Below are 23176 nucleotides of genomic sequence, written 5' to 3'. Positions count from 1 at the left end.
TTCCTGGATGAATTACAGCCCTTCACCTATTTTGCAATTTTAGGGGCTTTCTACTCTAAATGTATGCTCCACGCATACTAGTTTTCATCAAAAGAACCAAAACCTGAGTAACTCCATTGTTTATAGGCACAAAGTCAACAAGATTTTCCAGTACAGTGAGAAGGAGCAATAGCTGGTTGTTAAAACTTGTGGGTCTTTTTGCCACCTCTCCTCAAACAATATTCATAAGCCCGTAAGAATGTGAGATCATTGTTTAAGTAGTTATGTGATATGAGACATTTATACCTAGGGAAAAAAACAAGTGTGCTGTTGCAGAATCCCCATTTTGTCATCATGCCTTTTTAGCACGTCTCTGAACATCCACGCCATCTTGAGTTGTCATCCAAAAGAGCAGACCCATTCATAAACATCAGTAACTTTTTATTACTTCTTTCAACTTCATATAAACTAAATTTAAAAAACATTACTTAATTCCTGAAGAAAGAAACCAGCTTTTCAAAATATCTGCCAGAGGAATATCAATACAAAAATCTCAGAATTGTCTTGAAACAGAATTAAATTACTGAAATTCTGAATGTTATTGGCAAGATATCGGCAAGAATGCCAGCCTTCTCCTGCAGCAGAGTCAGGATACTTACAAGTATTAACAAGCTAGCACTCGATATTCACAGGGTTTCCTCATATATTTCCAAAATTCTCATAATACTCGATTAAAAGAAAAAAAAAAAAAAAAAGCCTGTCTCTTGAGTAAAAAAGAATCCCAAGGCACCTATTAAAGCACACTAACTAGTATAGCTGACTTTGAAGATGCATTTCTCATCTTCAATCAGGCCTAGATGCCTTACCTTGGTAAGACTTGCTAGACTTTTTTTCATAAATTGCTTTGTACAGTTAATAAGCTTCTAGGACAAAAAATGCAGCATGAGCTTCTGCCTCTCATGACTATCGTGGTCTGTCTGTAACTGAAATTCAGTCATGTAGAAACCATGGCTTCGTCCAGCACATTAATTCTCAAGGGAGAATTTCTCTTGACATGCTAGGGTTTGAATCAGGCCCTTTCAGAACAAATACTCTCATTTTCTAAACAAAAAGAGGGTACTATAAATACAGCAGTTTATTCCAAAAAGATGGTTTTACTACAAAAGGAGTTCTGCAGTATTCAGACCTCCCTGAGGGTTCAGACCCAAGCTGGAGGGTTAAAAAAAGTCACTGCCAGAGACAACTAAACAGGTAGGAAAACAGTGTTTTCTTTAGGAAAACAGTGGTTCAGCGTTTTGCCGTTTTCAGAGAATCCCAGCCTGCAAACGAAAAGGAAGGAAGTGTAAGGCCTGTCGGTTACTTTCTTTCTCTTTCAGCTCAAGCTAACATATATCTTGTTTGACTTAAACATTCATTTCCTAACCTAAACTCTTCATGCACACAAATGAATGACAGGAGAAGGTTGCACAGAAGCTTTTGCTGACATGGGAGTAAAATCCTCGTTTTTTCATTAATCATAGCACTAAAGGCAAGAGTGAGCAGTCAGCCATCCTTGAACGGCAGATGGCTAGGATGCAGCAGGTTTACTATCAGCACACATCTCCTGCTAATTAATATGCAGTAGCAAAGAGAACGCATAAACCAAGAGGGAAAGTCATCTACTGGGAGAAACTGCTGAAGCTAAACTGACCTTCAAGATTCTGAAGAAATGACCTCAGGTCCTTTGTTACCTGAATAAAAACAGAATAGGTCCCACACAGTGTACGTTTCAGCTCAGCAGCCACTTTAAGAAAACAGATGATCAACTGCAGTCCACTAAGAGTCATCAGAATAGAGAGTAAAATGATGGTCCATTCCACAGCATTAGCAGGTTCAGCACATTGAGACCAAGCAGAGTAATCTGTGAGGTATCTATCAGAGAAAAAGCAACGTGAGGCAAATTAAATTGACTTTTCCAATCAAATTTAAATACACATTATTTTACCTTTACTATATAGAAAACCCATACTATGCCTTATATGTTTGAAGTTTAGGGCTGGTCTTTCATTACAGTAGAGTAAGTCCCAGATAAGTTTGCCAAACTCAGCTGAATAAAGACTTGGGTTCCTCAACTGCTTCATTAACTTCCCAGTAAGACACCCAAATGTTAAGAGAGATGTTGCTTTCCCCCCTTCCCCCCAAAGGAAGAAGCCAAGTCTAAAGAAGGGACTTCCTTCCCTGATTTAATTTCAGCTTTTGATTATGTCTAGATGACAAAGAGTAGGAACATCCAAAAACTCTGACCAGTGGATGCAGCCTGTGTGGCAGAGCTGAGGTGTGTCACCATATGCAACTTCCAGAGCCACATTCTGCACACTTGAGGAATGTTATGTGCCCTTTTAACTGAGACATGCTATGGCCTGGCGGTTCATTGCAAGAAGCTTTGTTGGTTATTTTCTAAACATCCATCATTTTGAGGACATTGTTCAGCACTTGGCCCTTTAAGTTAAAATCAAGCTTCCATTTTATGCACATGTATTTTCAAATGGGATGGTAAGGCTGGCAATACATAACAGAGATTGCAGGATGCATTTCAGGATGTTAAAAGAGAGCTAATTTCAATCAGAGAGGGCAATATCTATTTTATAGGAACTACTCCTGTTTATGCTGAAGAGATGTGCCTATGATTCACTGACAAATTTAATCCTCAGCACATTCACATGCAAGTGGAAGAGCCTGGTATCATACGCTGTGAAAAATCCAAGTCTTGTAAAACTTTGATTTTTTTAAAGGGATAATGTAAAATTTTGTGGAAGCATCCCCACATTATTGATCTTATGAAATGTTTCGAGCTACCGTAGTCCAAAACACCAACAGCACTTTGCTCAAGTATTTTATGAGATGTTGCAGCAGTATGCATAACCTTCCAATGATCAAACTGCAGACTTCATTGAGTTTAGGTGTTAAAGGGAAACCTCCTGAGTTATTAAATATTAAAATGACATTCATAATCTTTGAATGAAGAACTTGAGGAATTTGAGAGAATATTATGGAAGTATACGTCTACAGTGCATCTAATATTTTATTCTTTGCTACACAAAGTTGTGATCATCACCAGATAAAGTCTGCTTGTCTCTACAGACCTCCAGGTCTGATCAGTACAAAGATTCTTACCTTTAGCATTTATCATTAGGAGGCAAATAGCTTTCTTTGAAGATGCTGTTGCTCACTGAACAACTTAAAAATGTCTTACAGTATAGGTTTTGTGCTCAAGAGACTGTGCCATCTTTTGTAAAGCCCTGAGAAAATTAGTAGAACAAACTAGTTAAAACTGATGTTTCTTACCCTCCAACAGTATCTTTGAAGATGTAATCCCATCCACTGGATGAATTGCAGAAAGGGCCTTGGATCAATCCCAAGGTAAAAATGATGCAACTGTATCCAGAGAAAGCAACTCCAAGCATGGCTAGCACAATTGAAATAAAACTCTGAAGAGAGAAAAATATTCCTGTATGAGAGCAGTCTCTGCATCATGTGTATTCACTGTCCTTGCCAATCTACTTCTCTGGGGTTGAATTTCACATGTGGTTGTCCCAGTCTTCACTACTGAGAGAAAAATACTAGGCAATAATCAGTAAGCATAAACTCTATCTTTACTCTGTTTGTGTAAGGCAGTTCCATAATATCAGTTAAGTACTGATTTTTTTTAAACTCACATTCCCACAAAACTGTATCCCAGAATGCAAGAGGAATATAAGCGCATATTTAATATGTTTGCATTCCAGATAGTGCTTATTGAGTCGGTACTGGGAAAAAAAACAACAAAAAAAAACCACAAGGAGATGAAACTATTTAGATGGGGAACTCTGTTAGAACACTCCAGCCTTTTTATTTTATCTTGTTTCACTCTACAAAGATTCTTTTCCATCCTGAATATGCATCAACAGGAAAGAGCTGCCCTTTCTGCGACCTCTCAACCTGACTCAGAATCCTTCTCTGTGAAAAGCAGCAGAACCAGAGCAGAGGAGAAGGATGCACTAGAGACACAGGAGGAGGAAGCCATGTAGAACAAATGCCAGAGACAAGCAAAAATAAAAGATAGACTCACTCTGTAGGTTTTGTTACAGCTCTCACTTCGGCAGCACCGATAGAATGCATTACACTCCAGTGCTATGAGAATTATTGCCAACAGAAGAATCTGTAAGGGAACACAGTGAGTGACTGCAGCTGTAGTGAGGCAAATTCTCTTCCTTACCAACACATGCTTAAAAAAAACCCAGAAGTCAGTAGTATGGTGAACTTCCTTTTGCTTACTGGATTATTTAAACCTGATACTAGAAGTTTAATAAATAAGATTTGGGCTCCAGAATCACAAGCTGCCACTCAGAAAGGCATTCCTTTGAATAAGGAAAAACGAGCAGTGTTTCTGAAACAGTTTGGAAAAACAAAGAAGGCCCTGGATTTGTCACTTGAAAGGGCTGTTAGTAAAAAACTGCAAGAAAAAAAGAGCTTAGAGCTAATTCCAAAATACAATGGTTATCAGTCATAGCAGCACTTCAGGTAAATCATTGTTTGGAAATACATAAGATGAGCCACCTGAAACTTTGCTGACATTTGCACTTTTACTGCTGGGATGAGCTCTAGCAGAACATGCTGGCTAAAGTCTAGCACTGTTCTCTCACAGCTAGGAGATGTGTTTCAGTACCAATCACTTCCGAAGCAGCTGGAACCCCTTCATATGCTACCAATATCTCTCTTTCAGTGAGCCTTGGATCCTCTGTATCCTCAACTCCAAAACCCTTCCAAGTGACCTCGAGTCTCCCCTGGGGCTTTCTGTCAGAGGCTCTGAGTGGGACCACTCTCCCCTGCTGCAGTGTAGAACATACTTATTTTTTTTTTACATCTTGTCCTGTCCAGACTAGCCCTAAGGCTACATCATTATCTCCTGTGTTATTTGTTCAAAAGCTTGATGTTGCTCAGAGACCTGTGTGAAATGATTTCTCTTCCAATACATTTAAATTAATACATTGCAGGTGCTCAAGAGCTTCTCCCTGCTCCAATGCAGCCTGAATCAGCCCATGCCAAATGGCAGAACTACATTTCCACACCTGGGGCAGTTGATTCCAGGTGTACTGGACACCCCTCCAAGCAAACTGCTTTAACATACTGCCCTGTTTGCAACAGAAAAATATACATGCAAGTAATAAATTGTTAAAGATCCGCAGGCTAAAAATGTTTCAAAGTATGAAGGTAGTTTGCAGTTAACTTTTTTCTGGTAAATTTTCCAACTATGTTTCTCCATTAAAATTCTTTGTGTGATACTCTTCTCCCTGTGCTCAGAAGGTTGGGATTTCTTCTGTTTTAGGAAGAATATTCAATTACAAAAATAAAGTTTTTGTATCTCTCCCAGTTCAGCAACATCATAAAAACACATAAATCATTGCACATTTGCCCTTTTCTAACACTGATTTTTGTTCACACTCTTATTACTTTACTGCTTTCTTTTCCTGAGGCTACAGATCTTTACGAGCCTGGTGAACAGCATGAGCAGTAGCCAACACCACATTATTACTGCAGATGAGCATATTACAAACGTAACGGGAAAAATACACCTACACCAGTCACAGTTCTCCACAATTCTCTATATTTAGCCTAATAACAGTGACACTGTGAACCACTCCTCTGTATACAGAGCTTTAAAACCTACAGACAGTTATGATAGGCTTTTACAGATTTTTGCTTTGCCTTGCTAAAGAGCTTTAATTCTACGTCCATAAAAGAACAAATCAAAATAGCGCATGACTCAGTAACACGAGTCCAAGTTAAACATAAACAAAAAGCCAACGGGAAAAATAAATTTGCCTTGCAAAATCACACGTATGAAATAAAGCAGCATACACAGCATGTCATTCAAGATATTCACAATTTCTTCAGCTTGATCAAGTTTTTCCCATACTGTTGCAAGAAAGAAATCCATACTTCCTTTGGAAGTGTAATTATCTCACTGCACAGTAACTGAATATGACATGCAATTCTACTGCAAATAATTAAAGATCCATAAAATCAGCACTTACCATCACACCTGAGAAACAGATGCCTTCAAAATACCACACATAGTTGGGATGCTGGTAACTAGCAACATATGAAGCATTCCCATTAGGGAAATATAAAAGGACATTAACAACAATGCTCCAAAGTGCAAGAGGGACCAGCAGACAGCTCAAACAGCTTCCACATGTTTCTAAAGCCATCTCTCAAGAATACTAGAAGTTTTGCTCTTCTAAGCTAACAAAAGATTACAAGGTTTAAAATACAAAAAGTATTCTGACCTCCTGTTTGATTCAGTCACTTCATATGACTCCACTGCTTAATTGTAGGTAGAAGAACAGACAAATTCTGCTGCCTAAACTACCTGTCCTTTCTAAACATGTCTTTAAGTAGCAGTTTCCCTTCTCAAAGGTCCTCCTTAACGATCTCCCTAATTAAATACGTCTACGAGTTAGACTCAGGAAGGAACATAAAAAAATCTCACTTCCTAGTGACCGCATAGAAACACTCCTCTTGTTGAAATAGATTCCTGTGCAGCTGTTCTGCAGCATGAGGCAAATGGTTCATCATTACTGTAGCGATAATTTGACCTTACATGGGCTGTTTGACAGATGTCAAGCATCTGCACAGAAAGTCCACGTTGCCTCAAAGTTCACGCAGATATTGGCCTAAGCTATTACTATTAGAAAATTGTAGCAACACAAATCTAAAGGAAACAGAGGTCCCTTCAACACTTGACTGCACACGAGAGCTCACATGGAGCCCAGCACTGGCTGCTGACATGAGGTATCCCTTCAGAAACACTAACCTGAGTCTTGAGCACAACACAGGGCACACAGAAGTCCAAGCAACACCAGCTAGAAACTGCCAGGCAGATATAATCACATTTCTTTATTATTTTCAGCAGAATGATGAACTGTTTGATGAGATAAATCCTGCTATTGTGCAAAGTTTTATTCTGAACTTACATTTGAGCATGTATGGGTACAGATCTGACCTAAGTACATGACAAGAGGTCTGGCTGCTTTCTGAAATGCATCTGTGGCTCTGCACTGTGGGAAGCAGGAGCCAGGCACTTTCCTCATTTTAATTTGTCATTGTTCTGACAGCCCCATGCAACTAAGCGTCCATTCCAGTACAGCAGAGCCAGAGCTGTTTGAATGTCAAAGCACAACACATATCTTCTTCTCTTGCCCTAGTAAGTTATCAGAAAAGTAATTAAAGATCAAGCTTAAGGTTTACTTAATAGGAAGTTCAACATTACAGAAAAAAATAAGGGGGGGGGAATCTTTTAAAATCAACGATGTCATTTTTTATATATTTCCCAAGGAAATGGGCATGGTGGCACTCATGCAACTGCACCATTTTATTTCCTATCCATTTTCTGCTCTGACTCTCCCTTTCTCACTTTTTTTCTCCCAAGAGATTCACTTTAAAGCCTTCAGATGTTACACTGAAGTTCTTCCCATATTTCCTCTCTATTCCCTGATCACCAGGGGCATGTTTTCAAGCCCCCTCCTCTAACTGGAACCAGTGACAAACCTTCTCCAGCACTCACAGATGTGGTATCAGTACTGCTCCTTCCGGTAATGGAAAACAGCTGAATTAAAAGCAGGCACATCAGAACCCAGGATTGATTTTTATTACTAGACTCATAATTCATTTAGTAAGTCAAAATGTTTTTTTTTTTTCTCTTCCTAAAAGCAAAGGCCTGAATTATTACAGAGTGGGCAACTTCCCATAATAATCTGCTCTGTTTAGAAGAAACTCACTAAGAAAATGACACCTGAAATAGCATCCATTCTAGCGTGCCAACACACCACATGACTCACTTCATATTTAAACTGAGCTCTGCAAATGTCACATCAAAGAGTGTTTTGCTGCCACACATACTGCCAGAACAGGACACCACCATTTTACACCAACTATTAAGCAAGCCTGGCAATTAGTTTCTCAAATATCTTAAGTGCTGCAAAAGCTGGATTCCTGTTGCTTGCCAACGTCCACGAGTCCATGCAGAGCTCATTACTGAAAACCCTTTGTTGACTTTGGATGATTCATCTCCGTTAACCCAGATGAATCCAACCCAAAACAACTGCTTTTCTACAATGTAACTAATAAAACTCCCCAAAGTCAGCCATTAGGCACTGAAGGAATTTAAGCAGCTTATTTTAACAACAGCAACATAAAAACCGAGAGGTGACATTAGTGGTGCTACACAGTTTTAGTTCTAAACTCTCCCCTAGTCATTCTGTTCATTGGCGTGCCTAACCTAGTTTCAGTTCCCTAGTTAGTTATGTGTATCAGAAAGACAAGTAATAACTATGCAAGTGTACAGGTAAAATCTTTAAACTTTCTGGGAATTATACCATATTATACCATATTCCATCATATTTTGTCCTCTTCCTCCTATCCTTGATTTCATACCAAATTTAACCTTGCAAATCCTCTTTCAAAGTGCTTTTTCATATACAAAGACATCACACTGCACAGCAACAAGGAACTGAGTGCACATACATGCACATCTTCTTTGCCACAGCAGAATAAGACAAGGATAAATACAGCATGCAGAATCTATACTATACTAAAGCGCCTTCACCTAATTCTGCATACTTTGTGTATGAATGAGTGGTATTGCAAGAACTACCCGTTTGTGTTCAGAAACTCAGCATTCCTCTTATTGAGGGGTTGTTTTTTCCGATGTCTTTTTGCTGCCATAGACCTGTGTGTGCAATTCCCCATTTTCAGTTAACTTCCTTTAACAGAGACACATCTGTAGGTGACAGACTTGGACAGGAGGAGAGAGTGAGGAAAAACCTTGTTTCCGGCTACTTTTAAAGACCACTCTCCTAGTTAAAGGAGACTTTAACTATGGACTTAACATAGGACTAACTATGCACTGACACCTGTGGGAAATTCCTTTTCCCACAAACATAAATTAACTTGTCCATTTTCAAATAAGACATTATCTGTTAGATTCCAAAAGTGGAGAAGTAATAGCTGTCACTCTCATTTTCTTTTAAACCAACATCATGTTTTGTTCTTTCTTATAAAATGCCACTCCCAGCAGCATACTGACCTTCTCAGTAATGCTATTAGCAGCGTATCATTCAGGTTTACTTTACTATGGGGTAAAACATTTGCTGCAATATGCTACAAGATAAACTTCAGACTCTTGCACAGGGTCTTTGGATACAGGGTCCAGGTTCCTTGTTGGTGAAATGTAATATTTCAGATTAGTCTAGTGCTGCTGATCTGCATTTGAACTATATTGCCCTGCCTGGGAGCAGGCTGGAAACAAGAACCCAGACCCACGGTTTTTTTGTTACAAGACTAGGTAGTCAAGAGGTAAGCAGTCCTTGTGAGTAAAGGAGTTTGAAGACTGAAGCATCTCTTACTCTGACAGTATCTGCTGAGTAGAAAAAGGAGGTTGTCTTCAAAGAATCACAGGGTTGGCAAGGATTTCTACAGGTTATTCAGACTAACCCCCCTTTCAAAGCAGGCTCCCTACAGTAGGTTTCACAGGAAAGCTCTCAGGGGAGTTCTGAACATCTCCAGAGGAGATGACTCCACCACTTCTTCAGACAACTTGTTCCAGTAATCTGTCACCCCTGAAGTAAAGAAGTTCCTCCTCAGTTTCATATTTATGTTCTATGCCACCATTATCTCTTCCTCTAGGATCAAGAAAACAGCTTCAGCACAGGCAGAAACACTGACAGTTGCTGGTAATTTTAATACAAACCCATACTTGAAACAGGAGCAGCTTAGAGAAATCCACACTTTAATATCCTAATACTTTTCCAGTTCTTTAAAAGCAGAAGTTCATTGTTGCTCTTGGTCATCCATATTTTACTGTTGCTTTATTTGTTACTCCAGTGAGAACTAATTTATTTCCAGAGCAGACTACAGTTCACGTTCGTTTCAACATCAGAATGAAAAATGCAACTTTACTGTGAAAGCAGCCTGAAGCACAGAGCTGTCGTGTGAGTACAAAAAAAGAAAAAAAAAAAAAACAACTAAAAACTTTATTGATCCCAATTGTCCATGAAATGAACCAAAGCAGCTCATTTTATCTTCAGATGCAGGCAGGTCAGTGGAAAATGGAAAACATGGATATGAATTCAAAAACAGAGCCCTAAGTCAGTTAAATTGGTGGTCGCCATATACTTTGATAACAAAGTGTGCACTTCAGTATACATACAACATTTAAGAAACCAAAAAACAACAACACAGGATACTCAACGCACCACGCATATACACCAACTTCAACCCGTTTTCTTGTTTTCTAGCAAGAAAGTGTCTGTGAGGGAAACAAAAAGAAACAAACACGCATTAAGAGGAAGAACACTAATATTGTATCTAACTGTAAGAGCTACAATTAACCCAAGCAGATCTAGAGAGCCATAGCACAGCATTGTAAACCCCAGTAACAGCACAGAAGATAGGAAGCAGAAGACAGTAATGCTTTCAAAGTGCCACAGCATTCAACCACATCAAATCAAAATGCAAAATGCTCTGGGCCATAACACGCACACGTTATAAATTGTATCACTTTCATACTATAAGGCAATTCCAACACTACATCTATGAGGCTGCAATGCTACAACATGGTGGAAAGCACAGCAACAACAATGGAGCAGCAAAGTCCTATGCTGCAGTAACTGAGGAAGAGCCCAAATGCAGCAGCTGTGGGCATAGAAACAAATGAAAAAAAATTGCTTACCCTCAGAAGGCCTCAGGGATACAGGCATCTCCAGCAAGAGATACCCTCAGCTCCACTGCCAACCCTAAATGAAGTCTGGGAAGGGATGGATCCTGGCTCCAGCCCTTCCAGTCACTCAGTACATTGCATGCACCTGAGATCCTCTGGGCTGGCCCTGCCTTCTCACCAGGTGCTCCATCACTGCTTCAAGCTGTGACCCAGCATTTCCACTACAGACTGATTTTAACAGAAGTCTCAAAGTGTCTAACAAGATGCTAAAGAAACTAGAGGATTTTCCCCTTCCTCACTCATAAAAAACAAAAATATACAAAAGCAAACCTTCAAGAAGTCCTTCAGATTTGTCTGTCAGCTTTACTATGTATGTGCAGTTTAATTCCTTCTCTTACACCACATCTACTAAGCAAGGTTTTTGCTGCAGTTTTTATTACAAATGACACACATATTCTCAGTAGTCTATCTGCTATTGTGAGCAAACTATGAGGCTAAAGTAATACAGCTAGAGGAAACAGCCTGCCACAAAACTCTGTCACACTGCAATAATGGCTTAGGCTACAACAAAGATCCTTGCCAGTCTCAGATACAAATTTTTGTTGCATCACCTACGCAGTGCTGATGACCATATATACCACAGTGTACATGCAGCCCTTTCAGTTCACATGAAGACTAACTTCACTGCAGACAGCTGAGCAAATAGCTAAATGCATGTAGTCAAATACTACATGAAAATGCTGAACACAACAGCGTCACATTAAAAAATGCAAATTGTACACTCATTGCTGCTTAAGAATGCCAGAAAAACAGCTGCAAAGCCCCTGCAGTGCTATCAGTAACAATACTCTTTAACTCTCTACTAGCTGAAAAAATGGCTTACCTCATCACTGCCGCAGCACAGTCTACACACTCCTCCAAGAATACCATTGACTACCTGTATGGAGCACAGGATGAACTCTATTCCTCCCAAGACCAAGAGAATGGAAAAGAGAGTGACATTCCACTGCACGATGTTTTGAGGTTCTTGACATTTAGCCCACTCATCATAATTCAACAAGTACCTGTACGCGTCAAATGAAAGTATAGTAAAATTGTGTCAGATTAGGATGCTGACAATACAATAGAAATAAACTTCATCTGGTATGCAATTGCATTAAGGATAATCACTCTAAGTGGGAATACAAAATATAAGGGCTCATTCCATGCAAATCCTGCTCTGTTTCAGTACACGTTGAACTATGAATCACACATTTTGGCTAAGTCTTAATTTCCATTAAAACATCTGATTTAGAAAGGCAAAATCTTCTATTATTGATCAAAATAAGATACAATGTCAAGACAGTTGAAAGAGCACAACAACTTTTTGAAACAAACAGAATTTTCCAGGATAGGGCGTTTAATGGCAGCAGTTACTAATTTGAAGCCAGTGGGTCACTTCATTTTTTGTGCTGTTGCCTCTGGGCCTTCACATGCCTAATCTGCACTAGTCACACATAGAATAAATTCAGAGGAGAATTGGAATAGATTCCAGCAGCTCCTTCTCTTCCATTTTGCTAGAACACAAGCACTGATGAGCCATGAGCAAGGAATTAATTCAGCTCTTCTGTATTCATCCATAAGTTGAGAGAAGTGGGGAAGAAGGAATGCCTCTTCTCATAAGGGATGCTACTAAAATGTACAATTCCAAATCTCTGCTGCAAAGGATCTTGATGTGGCTCAAGGTTCCCTCAAAGTCCTAAAAGAGTACATCTTATGCTCACATGAACTGTATGTAGTACACAGATATATTTGCCTGCATATATTAAGAGAAAGAGACCTATACAAGACAGTATTTTATTAACAGCATCATTCAATTACTTCCAAGTATCCTTTATCAGCTTGTATTAAGTATTATTTTAGGTTGGATGTTAGGGGGAAGTTCTTTACAAGGAGAGTGGTTAGGCCCTGGAATGGGCTGCCCAGGGAGGTTGTGGATGCTCCGTCCTTGGACGTGTTCAAGGCCAGGTTGGACGGGGTCCTGGGCAACCTGATCTGAATGTGGATGTTTGGTGGCCCTGCTGGGCAGGGGGGTTGGAACTACATGATCCTTGAGGTCCCTTCCAACCCGGGTGATTCTGTGATTCTGTGATCTGTGAAGAGCACCATTTTGCACATCCTTCAGTTACTTAATGTCACAACTAATCAGCATCTTCAGACATGTAAAACTGAGGGATTTAAATTTATTGTGTTTTAAACTCCAGCAGTGTGAGCAATTCTGATCCCATCTGTTCAGCTAGTGAATAAGGAGCAAAAACTTATGGATGGATATTGGTACATTGTTGCTGAATATTGCTGCAAGGTCCAGGAAAAGAACAAACACCGTATGTGCATGGAGAAAGATGTAACGCATGGACAAACAGACAACTTACCCTCCAGAGGATTCAGTGAAAGGATAGATCCAGTTTCTTTCTACACGAGTAAAACAATATGGTCCCTGAGACAAGCCCAGTGCTGAAATGATTATACAGTACCCAGAGCCAAGGATCCCAATACAGGCTGCCAGAACTGAGGACAGCATCTGCAGGGCAAACACAGATGTGAGAGTTGAGCACAGTCTTCTCAGTGTCCTGAGGGCTGTCTGGGGCTGCAGTGTGAAGGCTCGCTTACCGCACAGCTTTTCCCACAGTTCTTATGGCCAAAGCACCCGCAGCAGTCATCATTGTGAAGTCCAATGAATACTGCAGCTGGAATGAGCACCTGGGTATGGGGCAAACAAAGCACACTGCTCTCTGTTCTGTTTTGCTACATAGACAAGATAGACAAAACACAGTACTTACACTGCATTCACTTGCATTGCTTGTTGGCAGTGTTAGGGTGCCTGTATAGGTTATCCAGTTTTACATTTATTTAACACAGTAGGAGTCTCACTACTCATCTCAGTAATACCAACAACAGGATAGGTATAGTCCTACTTGTATTTTGTGCACAAATAGCACGTAAGTGCACAAAGAGCCAGTTGATCAAGATCACGTTGTGGATTTAATGTAGCTTGAGACGCTTCAACTTTAAAATGTTGCAGTTCTCCCTAAAGGCTGTATACAGCAAACAAAAAGCTTTAAAGAAAAGAGAAAAAAATAAAAACCCTTCATTTACTTTCTACCAAAAGAAAACTAATGATAAGTCTCTGAAATACGTTTCAACCACAAGTGAAGTTTCCAGAGACTACTCACTGAAGTGTTACTATTGTCTGTGTGACAAATATCCTAAGCAAGACATCTCACTACAGACATCCAGCTTTCTCTAGGATTTCACATTCACAAAATTGTCAGAGACAGAAGAGCAAAGCAACAAAGCAGACACCATCCAGAAATTCTGGCATAAAATCAAGAAGGAGAAACAAACACAGAGCTGATTAAACAAAGTATACTCCCCACCATCAATAATAGGATTTAATAATACTTTACACTTACACAAAGGCATCGTATCCAGAAATACCTCAGAAAACCATACAGAAAGAGCATAGTGAGCAAACACCACAGATTTACTTAACGAGACAGAGCAGAGTCGCATACTAGTCACAGCCTTTACTAAAACCTTCTTCTAAGCCCCACTGCTTCAGGTGCAGAAGAGGTTGGGCAAGAGTGTGTTTGAGAAGTAGCTCCATCAATTTCACTGGGATTAGTCTGCGTGGAAAATCAGCCTTTTAAAATCTCAGTCTGGCTTCTGATAGGGCTGTAACACAGCTTGCAAGCACCTCTCACAAGACAGTCTTATCATGCAGTGGTTTTCAACCTATGAATTGCCAATGCCTTGAGACTAAGAGGACTGCTAAAAGTGAATGAAGAAGGAAGCCTAGATTTAGAGAACTTAAACGTGCTAAATTCCATTCTGCAAAATTGAAAAGGCAGAAAACAATTGCTTAAGATTAAACAGGCTCTTACAGTGAACTCACTTAGTTCTTCATCCTTGGCTATTACTCTAATGTAAAGCTCTGCTAACTGCTATTTGATTTCTCTGAATAGAAAAGTAAAACAGAAGAACAACTGTTGTCTTACCACATATTAGATGTCATACATTTAAGAAATGTAATTAAATACTAGTTATCTACGGACATTAAAAAGGAGAATAGCTGACTAATAGAATAAAAATGTAAGATTTAACCTTTAAATAAAAACATCCCTCTGATAGGTCTGGTTCTAGTACTGCATTTGGGGTCTACGACCTATATCCTAATTCTCAGCTCAAAAGAGATAGAGATTTACAGATATGACAATTAATAGTAACTAATAATGTAACTATGGTGCAATGTAGCTGATTTTTTTTAAATACAACTCCAGAGATTCCCACTGACAAGACATTCAACAAATAAATTAATGCAATGGTAAAGAAACAGTAATAGCAAGTAGCTTCAAAATAAACTTGCAAGAATGCACTAGCTTGTTACTTACCAAAAGGCCTCCACCTAGAATGCCATGAAGGCACTCCACATATTTGCTGAGATGATGCTCAGAAGCAAATCTTGTTTCTCCATTGGGAAAATAAAGTAAAATGTTGGCAGCAATGCTGAGCAGGGCAAGGATGAGCAACTTACAACCAATACACCTGGCACACCTTCCAAAACACATGTCCACAGCTTCTCAAGTACTTCTTTCACTAGTTCAATCCAACCTATCTCATATTTATCCACACCTAAAAGAAGATCAGTCTTTATTCTCACCTCTTTAAATACTCAGGGTTACCTAGCTACCTGGATGACGTATAAAATGTCTTAATGACTATCATTCCCTCATTGTCAAGTCAGGGAACAAGGACAGCAGAATGTCATCACCCACTTTAAATGAAATAATTGTTGACAAACCAAATGCAATCAAGGAAATACTGAATGCTAGGTAACTTCACTTTAATACATGATGCATGACATGATCACCAGTGAACATAATTAGACATGAACAGTGGCCTCAAACAACAACAGAAGTTCTTTTAAGAACTGAAAGAAAAAGGTTGTTTCCTTTCTTTGAAGCAGCTTTAATACTTAGGTTTATAGACTGATTCAGAACAAGCTGAAGCTAGGGAAAGACAAGGCTGACTTCAACAATGCTAAATCAGAGATTTGGGTATAAACAGAATAAAGTCTACAGCAAAGAGAAGTATGCAGGGGTGCCTTCTGTTTTGCTACCTGGTTAATGGAACAAGAGCAAACATCATCAGGATGTTGGGGAAAAAAAAAAGAAATGGGCAGTTGGGCTTTTAAGAAATGCACTTGTTCTTGCCATTATAGATTAGCAACCATTAATTAAAGCTACCATCAACAAACACTGGTGAAAAATACTGCTTTCTAAACAGATCAGAGAATAACCTTCTTGCAATGAAAATTCAAGTCCAGGAACAACAACAACAACAACAACAACAAAACCAACACTCCCCAGAAAAGAGAGAAATGCATTTGATCATGGGTTTCCAAATCCTTGTAGATGTACTGGTAATATTAACCTGCTTAGTAAATGGACAAACAAAGCGACCTGGAAAAACTAAAATCTATCCTGTTCTCTTTTTCCTCTCAAAGATGTTGCAGATGTTGGGAGCATTGGTGAATGAAAAAAACAAACACAACCAACAAAATGTTGGTCCCTCACAGAGCTACATTCAGCTCTGGGCCCCAGCACAGGAACACAGGCCTGTAGGAGTGGGGACACAGGAGCCCACAGGGATGCCCAGAGGCCGAGTGCCTCTGCTGCAGGGACAGGCTGACAGCCGGGGTTGCTGGAGAAGGCTGCGGGGAAAAATGATCGTGGCCTTCCAATACCTAAACAGGGCTTATGAAAAAGATGAAGAGACTTTTTCCATGCATGTGGAGAGACGTGCCGTGGTGTAATGGCTTTAAACCGAGACAGAGCAGAGTTACATCAGATATAAGAAAGAAATTCTTCACTCAGAGGGCAGCGAGGGCCTGGCACTGCTGCCCAGGGCAGCTGTAGGTGCCCTATCCCTGGGGGCAGTCAGGGCCAGGCCGGATGGGTTTGGGCACCTTGTCTATGGGAGGTGCCCCTGCCCACAGCAGGGGTTGGAACTGGACGGACTCTGAGGTCCCTACCAACCCAAATTATGTTATGAATCTGTGATTCCATAGTAACTAAGAAATGCACAGGATAAGACAAGTTTCAGGAGATCTTGCCAACGGTGTCATCATAATACAATACAATTCCCATCACAAAAAAAGGTCGTTAGACAAACTGAGTTTAAGAACGTTGGATTTGTTGAAATTAGTTATTAAGAGACTGTAGCGAGACTTTCAGCTAACCGAGGGGGAGAATGCTCATCACTGTAAACAGAAGTCCAACTTAAATCCACAGTGTTCTGGCAACTTTTGTGATCAACACTGAAGCTTGAAGAGAGAGAAAGGAAGAAAAAGCAGTGGTTAAAAAAGAGAGCAGTCTTACACAGATGTAGTGATGTAACCACTCCGGGTATTGTAGCTGTTGACCTTGGAGACTTCCTTCAGTATGAGAAATATCCTCCGATTGTAGAAACACAGGCTTACCATTATTGTGCACTTCACCTTTGATGACTAAAACGAGCACAAACATCATCCTGCACGCTTCCTCTGCAGAACGTGACTCCTCTGCCAAAAACTCCCTTCATTGTGTTATGCTAAAAACAACACACACCCCTCAAAAAAAAACCCACACAGCTTCCCCCAGCCATCACCCTTGGTTTGACATAAAATTTGACATAATCAAGAACTTCCTATATTTAAAGTAGATTTTTTTAATTGATTTTTTTTTTTTTTTTCCACACAAAGAAAGTAAAACTAAATACTCTGGTCTGAAAAACCCAAATGAAATGAAGAGCTCAAGTGTTTAAATACTATGCTTTCCAGCCACTTAAGGGCTGGTCACATCAAAAGCACTCTTAACTGTCTTTGAGGGAAAAACCAAGTATTTGATCAGAAGGACAGCAAGCATTCCTTATGTTAATTTTGTTAGTGGATGTGGAACATAGAAACATTCTTTTATTCTGTATACTATCAAATCCTAAGTCTACCTCGTGCAAAGAGGAAAAGTCTATCAAGGACTCTCAAAGTCACTACACAAATACTTGCTGAGAAAGAAAACAAACAAATGAACAGCCCCCCTCCCCAAATTGTATTCAACTGCAATCACATCTCACATCCCTGTCCTAAGCCAGATTCCCTACTAGAAAGCAAATCAAAGGGTGTGCCTTCATATCTGAACTTGCTGCCCCTGCCTGCCGTAACTCACTTAAGCAGTAAGGATGCCGTGAGAACTTTTTTCCTTAGCTCTCTGGCATGCAGCTAAGACACAGCCTGGCTGTGATTCCCTCCACAGAAAGGAGACTTTTATGGCCCACTTATCTAGCATTAATTCTGTTAGTCCTTCTTGAACATGTTGCTCTTTTTTTTTTTTTTTTTTAATTAATTAAATATTTTATCACCACCACTTCAAAAGAGGTTCTTGTTTCTTACACCCAGAAAACAGTTAAGACATTTGTAGTAATTGTTTCTGGCATCAGTGTGTTTTGAGCAAATACAAACAATCTCCTGGTTTAAATTAAAGATCCCAGACAGAATGGAAAATAGTTGTGAGTTTATACTGAAAAACATGGTTTGCTTCTTCTCAGCAGTCACTTCTTTGCTCCAAATGGCCAGCGTTACTGCCCTACACCTCCTTACAGTCACTCCTAGGCTGGATTTGCTAAAAAACACAACAGTGATCAAGAGAGACAACTGAAAAAGACCCATGACAAATGACTTGCAATTAACTTGAAAACAATTTGAAGAATAAAACAAAAAGCCTTGAAGCAAATAAAAAATCCTTACATTTGGACACTATTCCTCAAGTTTTATCAGAAAGCTTCTCATAACAACTTTTCTTGCACAAATTCTGGTCCCACCCTTCATCAGGCAGCACAGCAACTATTTATGTAGGCTGAGGCTAGCAACTGTGTGACAATAGTAGATAAGACACAGCTTGGGAAACAGCAGCATGGGCTGCACATAAGCATTTGGAAAGACTCCACAATGCAATGCACTTGTGCCAATGCAGATTCATGTTTGCATTTCCTTTCATTTTTGTTTGTTCCTCTCCTACTGCTTTGCAGGTTACTGCTCACAGTGGCAAAGACCAGTTCAGACTACTGGGAACATACGATGAGTATGCATTCATACAGTAACTAAGCTAAGCTTAGGAAACTTCTTTGCCACCTGTTCTGACAATGCTCCCAGTGACTTAAAAACACTCACAGCTTCCCTTTAATCAAACGGAGAAACACCCATCCATGCTACCATATATTTCCTAATGTCCAAATGATGCTTGGCTCATGTTTTCCAGCCATCATCCACTAAAACACTGTGCTATAGCTGTAATTGCCCTCAGGCATGCCACCTCAGAGGTACATGTCAGTCAATCAGCAAACTCCACCTAGACAGCCACAGGAGGAAACTGCCTCTGTTTAGAAATAATCTCTGCTCAGAAACAGTCTCTGCTGCCTGTAGTCTCCTGGTCGCATCCAGGAGAAAATATCCATATTACCTTTATCAGCTACATGACAACTACTTGGATGAACTAATGAACTATTTCTGAGGAGGAGCAGACCACCTGCTATCCTCAAAGAGGTCACTGAACATAAAAGGGATCCTCATACAGCTCTACAGCTTATATAGCTTTAACACATGCATATTCTTGCTATCTCTGCCATTAATTTGAGACTGAAAGCTGCTCTGAACTAAGGATGAAAACTTGAAGAAAGCACTCACAATTTATTGCAGCAACACAGAGAACTACCACACTGAAATATATGGACAAGATTTATTAGTACTAACGCTGACCTAAGATGCAGTCAGCAGTGATGCAACAAAAAAGGTTTTGATGGTTAATCAACCAGCTCAGAAAACTGAAAACTTAAAATCGTGGTGCAACTACCACTAAATGAGTCTATGAAAGCTTTTGTGTCTGAAGAAGAGCCTATAATCCTTATTTAAGGACAACTACAATTAACCCAAACCAATGCTACTGTAACCTCATTCCACAACCAAATAAACCACTTCAAAAAACTGGGGTTTTTTTTGGCATACAAATAGTCTGCATTCATTACCCATCACAACAATGTTATTATGATAAAAGTAGAACAGTAAACAAGCAAGTTCTATTACTATTTCTTGTCGCAGCTTGAGAGTGAAACCCTGGCTAAGCAAAATGCCTCATAGAAGTTTGCTTCCCTTGGACTATAGCATTTACACAGGCTTACTGTGTATATTCCTATTCTATTCTTAAAATTGTGACAATATTGTGAGCAAGAATTGCCAGCACTGTACTACTAGCATACTGTTCTATTCTACATGTATGCAACAGCTGTACAAATCAGAAAACTGGGTTTAGATTACTAATATATACCTCTGTGCAACACAGCATGAGGAACAGATTATTTTCAAGCTTGAAATGGGACAATTTTTTACCCTCCGCCTCCGTTCCCCAAGTGTAGCAATGCACATAAAACAGACACCCAATAAGAGATATTCATAAAGACTCTTCATTAATTCCATTAACTCCCAAGATTTTAACCAATTACATTCGACCTGAAGTGAACTCATAAGACTTACTATTGTTCTAACTGAGAGCTATTCAAGGGTACAACAAGCTGAAGAAAATTAGAATGTGTTTTTGGAACCATTGCAATCACAACATCAGCATACAGTTCTTCACATGCAGAATTTGTACGTGGGTTTCTGACTGATTCAGAATCTGATTAATGGTCAATGACTGTAAGAAGATTATTGTGATGGAACGAGATTTCATGCCACCTCCCAGTCTGGAAGTGCTACAGCACTGCAGCCCTGGATTCCTGCTGTCCACATGTACACTGAGAAATGCTGCTTACATAGAGATCGCAGTCACATCTGCTACTGTACTTGTGTGTGATGGGAAACAGGAACAGGATTACTGCAGTGAATAAAGCAGATGTGCAAAAAGCAGCATAAGCTTAATCCAACTCTTCACCATATCAGTTTTGTAACCTCTCACCTTCTATTACCAAGGATTATCAATAGGCATATTAAACTAAACTCCCCTGCAGTGCTGCAGCCTGGGGGATTCCATCCATGTGGGACCCCCAGGCTGTGGGATGGGTTCTGATGGGATGAGACCATTGTGGGGACCCCCAGACTACGGGATGGGTGCTGCCATAGTGGGGGGAGGGGGGGAAGGGGGTGTTTAAGGGGTCTGTGTGCCTGCTTTGTGCATGGGGAGCAATCTTGCATAGCCAGGATGGCACTTGGAGGGGATATCCAGTGCCAAAGCCACACGGATCCTCTGTGCACCAGGGCGCCCCTTTCTCCATCACTCAACAATTCAGGATGGGGACGGGTAGGGGTCTCATGCCCCCTAGGTCCTGCTGGGTGGCCTTTGTCACTGTGGAGAGGAGGGACACGTTGAGGGCCAGGTATCTGATCCCCCCCAGTGGCTGCGCTGGCAGTGCTGCACCAGAAACTGTGGGCTCTCCATCACTGCCGGTCCTCTCTTCAGCAGGTACCGATGGGCACAGAGCTTTGATTCATGCACAGTGCTTAGTCATGGTCACAAGATGACAGCAGGCTTTGCAGACCCAGGTCACTGTCTCTATTTGGTAGTTGCCCAAGGCAGGGACAGGGAATCAGGGTCTCAAGGTAGCATCCAGCCCTTAGGCTTCTATTATTTATTTGCCAATTAGGACAGTTGGATTTTTAACTCCAGAAAATACGCAAATATACCAGCAAATACAGGTCAATTGGGTAAGTGATAACACACAAGGATTGAGACAGTAGGGCTCAGTGTGACTGCAGGTTTAAACTGGCTGCTCAGAGAATATAACTCTCCAGAGGTGACACAGTCTAATCATCCATCAGTAGATTACCAAAAAGCAAATCTTACCTGAACATGTCCTTGGAGCTGCCCAAGACCTCCCATTGCTCTAAAGAAGCAAAGAAGTCCCTCACTATCTACAGCAGTCGCTAGGGAAGGAAGGTTAGTAGTGTGGATGGTTCCCTGGTGAAAGGCATTTTTGGTAGCTACTAGATAGGAAGAACTTAACACTGAAAAAATGTAAGTATAATACATAACCAAAGTGATGAAATCATTAGATACCATCTATGTGGCTGAAAGAACAAGTAACCTACAGTAATTGTGTATGACAGCCACTAGGACAGATCCAATCAGCTGGTTGGTGGTTGTAACACCTGAGATGGTATGTGGTGTCACACACAGAACAGAGGGCAGCCTGTGAAACACTCAGTGGATGCAAAGCTCCACACATACACAGGCAGATACAGATGGTTAAAAGAAAGACCAATGACTAACTGTGGACACTTGTTCCTCTGAAGGACAAAACAATCCTGGAAAATAAAGTCACACTCGTGGAAGTTTTAGAATTTTCTACTTTCTACAAAACCACATCCCAGCATTCCAATAAGCACAGAGGACTTCTTTGCATTTGTAATGTTTAGCCTTCCTAAATGGATACCTAAGCCTATCTTTTTTACATGCCATAGACTGTCACCATAAACACTTCCATAGAAACAGCAAGCTGCTAAATGAAATTTAAGCTGCACCCATTTTCTTCATCATATCATAAATCACAGCTTTCAGATGTGTAACACCTCTGGTCCCACCAGCTAAGTCACAAGATAAATTTTTCACAGGGAGTTAAAAGCTGACACTCCGTTCCTTCTCAAAGATACAGAACATAAATGTTACAGTCAACACGATGCTGTAATGAAATAATCTGCCACTATATAGAACATCTTTCTGGATTGTTTTCCTATATGCTCTCTCTTATAAAATAACATCAGCTATATTACCAACTGAGTTATTGATTGGTGAATGTGATTTCATGTATGTTTTTTGTTTGTATTCTAATTCTGAAAAAAAATCAGTACTATTTAACTCTACGAGCAGAGTTTCAAATTACACCGATGCCGTCAACGTTTCTTATTAGTCCTTCACAGATGCAAACAAAAATGCCTAAATAGTATAACGCACAGCATCACACACAATAAAATACTATTAAAGTTTATCATCACTTAGTTTTGATAGTTCAAGATTCTGAATTAATGTTGCCTGTCTAAGAATTTCAATAATTTTTCCCCCTCAGGTTTGAGAGCTCATTGTCTGTACCAAACCTACATACCACTGCTGATCTTTGGTGGTTGGATGCAATTTCTGCTGCATTTCAGATTTAAAAACAAATTATATGTTTAATTACATTTAATGATAAGAGAACCATATAACTTGCTATATTTAATGTTTTCAAGCAACCCCTCCAACTGCGTAGAATGGTGGCAAACAAGGAAAGAAAAGGAAGGGAAATACATATGCATAGCCACAGAATATCCACTCTCAAAAACGAGTGGAAAATCCTCTTGCCATACGAGCGCCTAACTGATGCAAAGGTTATAAAACAGTAAACTAAGAACCATAAGATACTTCA

General features: G+C 40.0%; 1 protein-coding gene across 6 annotated transcripts in view; it reads right to left on the bottom strand.

The window, feature by feature from the left end:
- Nucleotides 1-404: 404 nt before the first annotated feature.
- The window catches only part of TM4SF1 (transmembrane 4 L six family member 1), a 45222-nt gene continuing 22450 nt past the window's right edge, over nucleotides 405-23176 (bottom strand). Inside the window, exons 1-8 of one of the 6 annotated variants that reach the window (XM_052686491.1) lie at nucleotides 15148-17458; nucleotides 13367-13456; nucleotides 13129-13277; nucleotides 11601-11781; nucleotides 4067-4156; nucleotides 3304-3446; nucleotides 1710-1890; nucleotides 405-1298 (exon numbers count right to left, since the gene is read on the bottom strand). In XM_052686491.1, coding sequence (XP_052542451.1) covers nucleotides 1284-1298; nucleotides 1710-1890; nucleotides 3304-3446; nucleotides 4067-4156; nucleotides 11601-11781; nucleotides 13129-13277; nucleotides 13367-13456; nucleotides 15148-15324 — 1026 coding nt within the window. In that variant the 5' untranslated portion in view covers nucleotides 15325-17458 and the 3' untranslated portion in view covers nucleotides 405-1283. Of the gene's footprint in view, nucleotides 1299-1709; nucleotides 1891-3303; nucleotides 3447-4066; nucleotides 4157-6032; nucleotides 8863-9925; nucleotides 10307-11600; nucleotides 11782-13128; nucleotides 13278-13366; nucleotides 13457-15147; nucleotides 17514-23176 lie in introns of those variants that run through there. The other 5 variants (XM_052686492.1, XM_052686494.1, XM_052686495.1 and 2 more) reach the window with 5 other exon arrangements.

Source organism: Tympanuchus pallidicinctus, unplaced genomic scaffold (genome assembly GCF_026119805.1).
Source record: "Tympanuchus pallidicinctus isolate F22 unplaced genomic scaffold, pur_lepc_1.0 scaffold22, whole genome shotgun sequence".
Taxonomy (NCBI): domain Eukaryota; kingdom Metazoa; phylum Chordata; class Aves; order Galliformes; family Phasianidae; genus Tympanuchus; species Tympanuchus pallidicinctus.
This window is presented reverse-complemented; position numbering and strand designations above follow the sequence as displayed.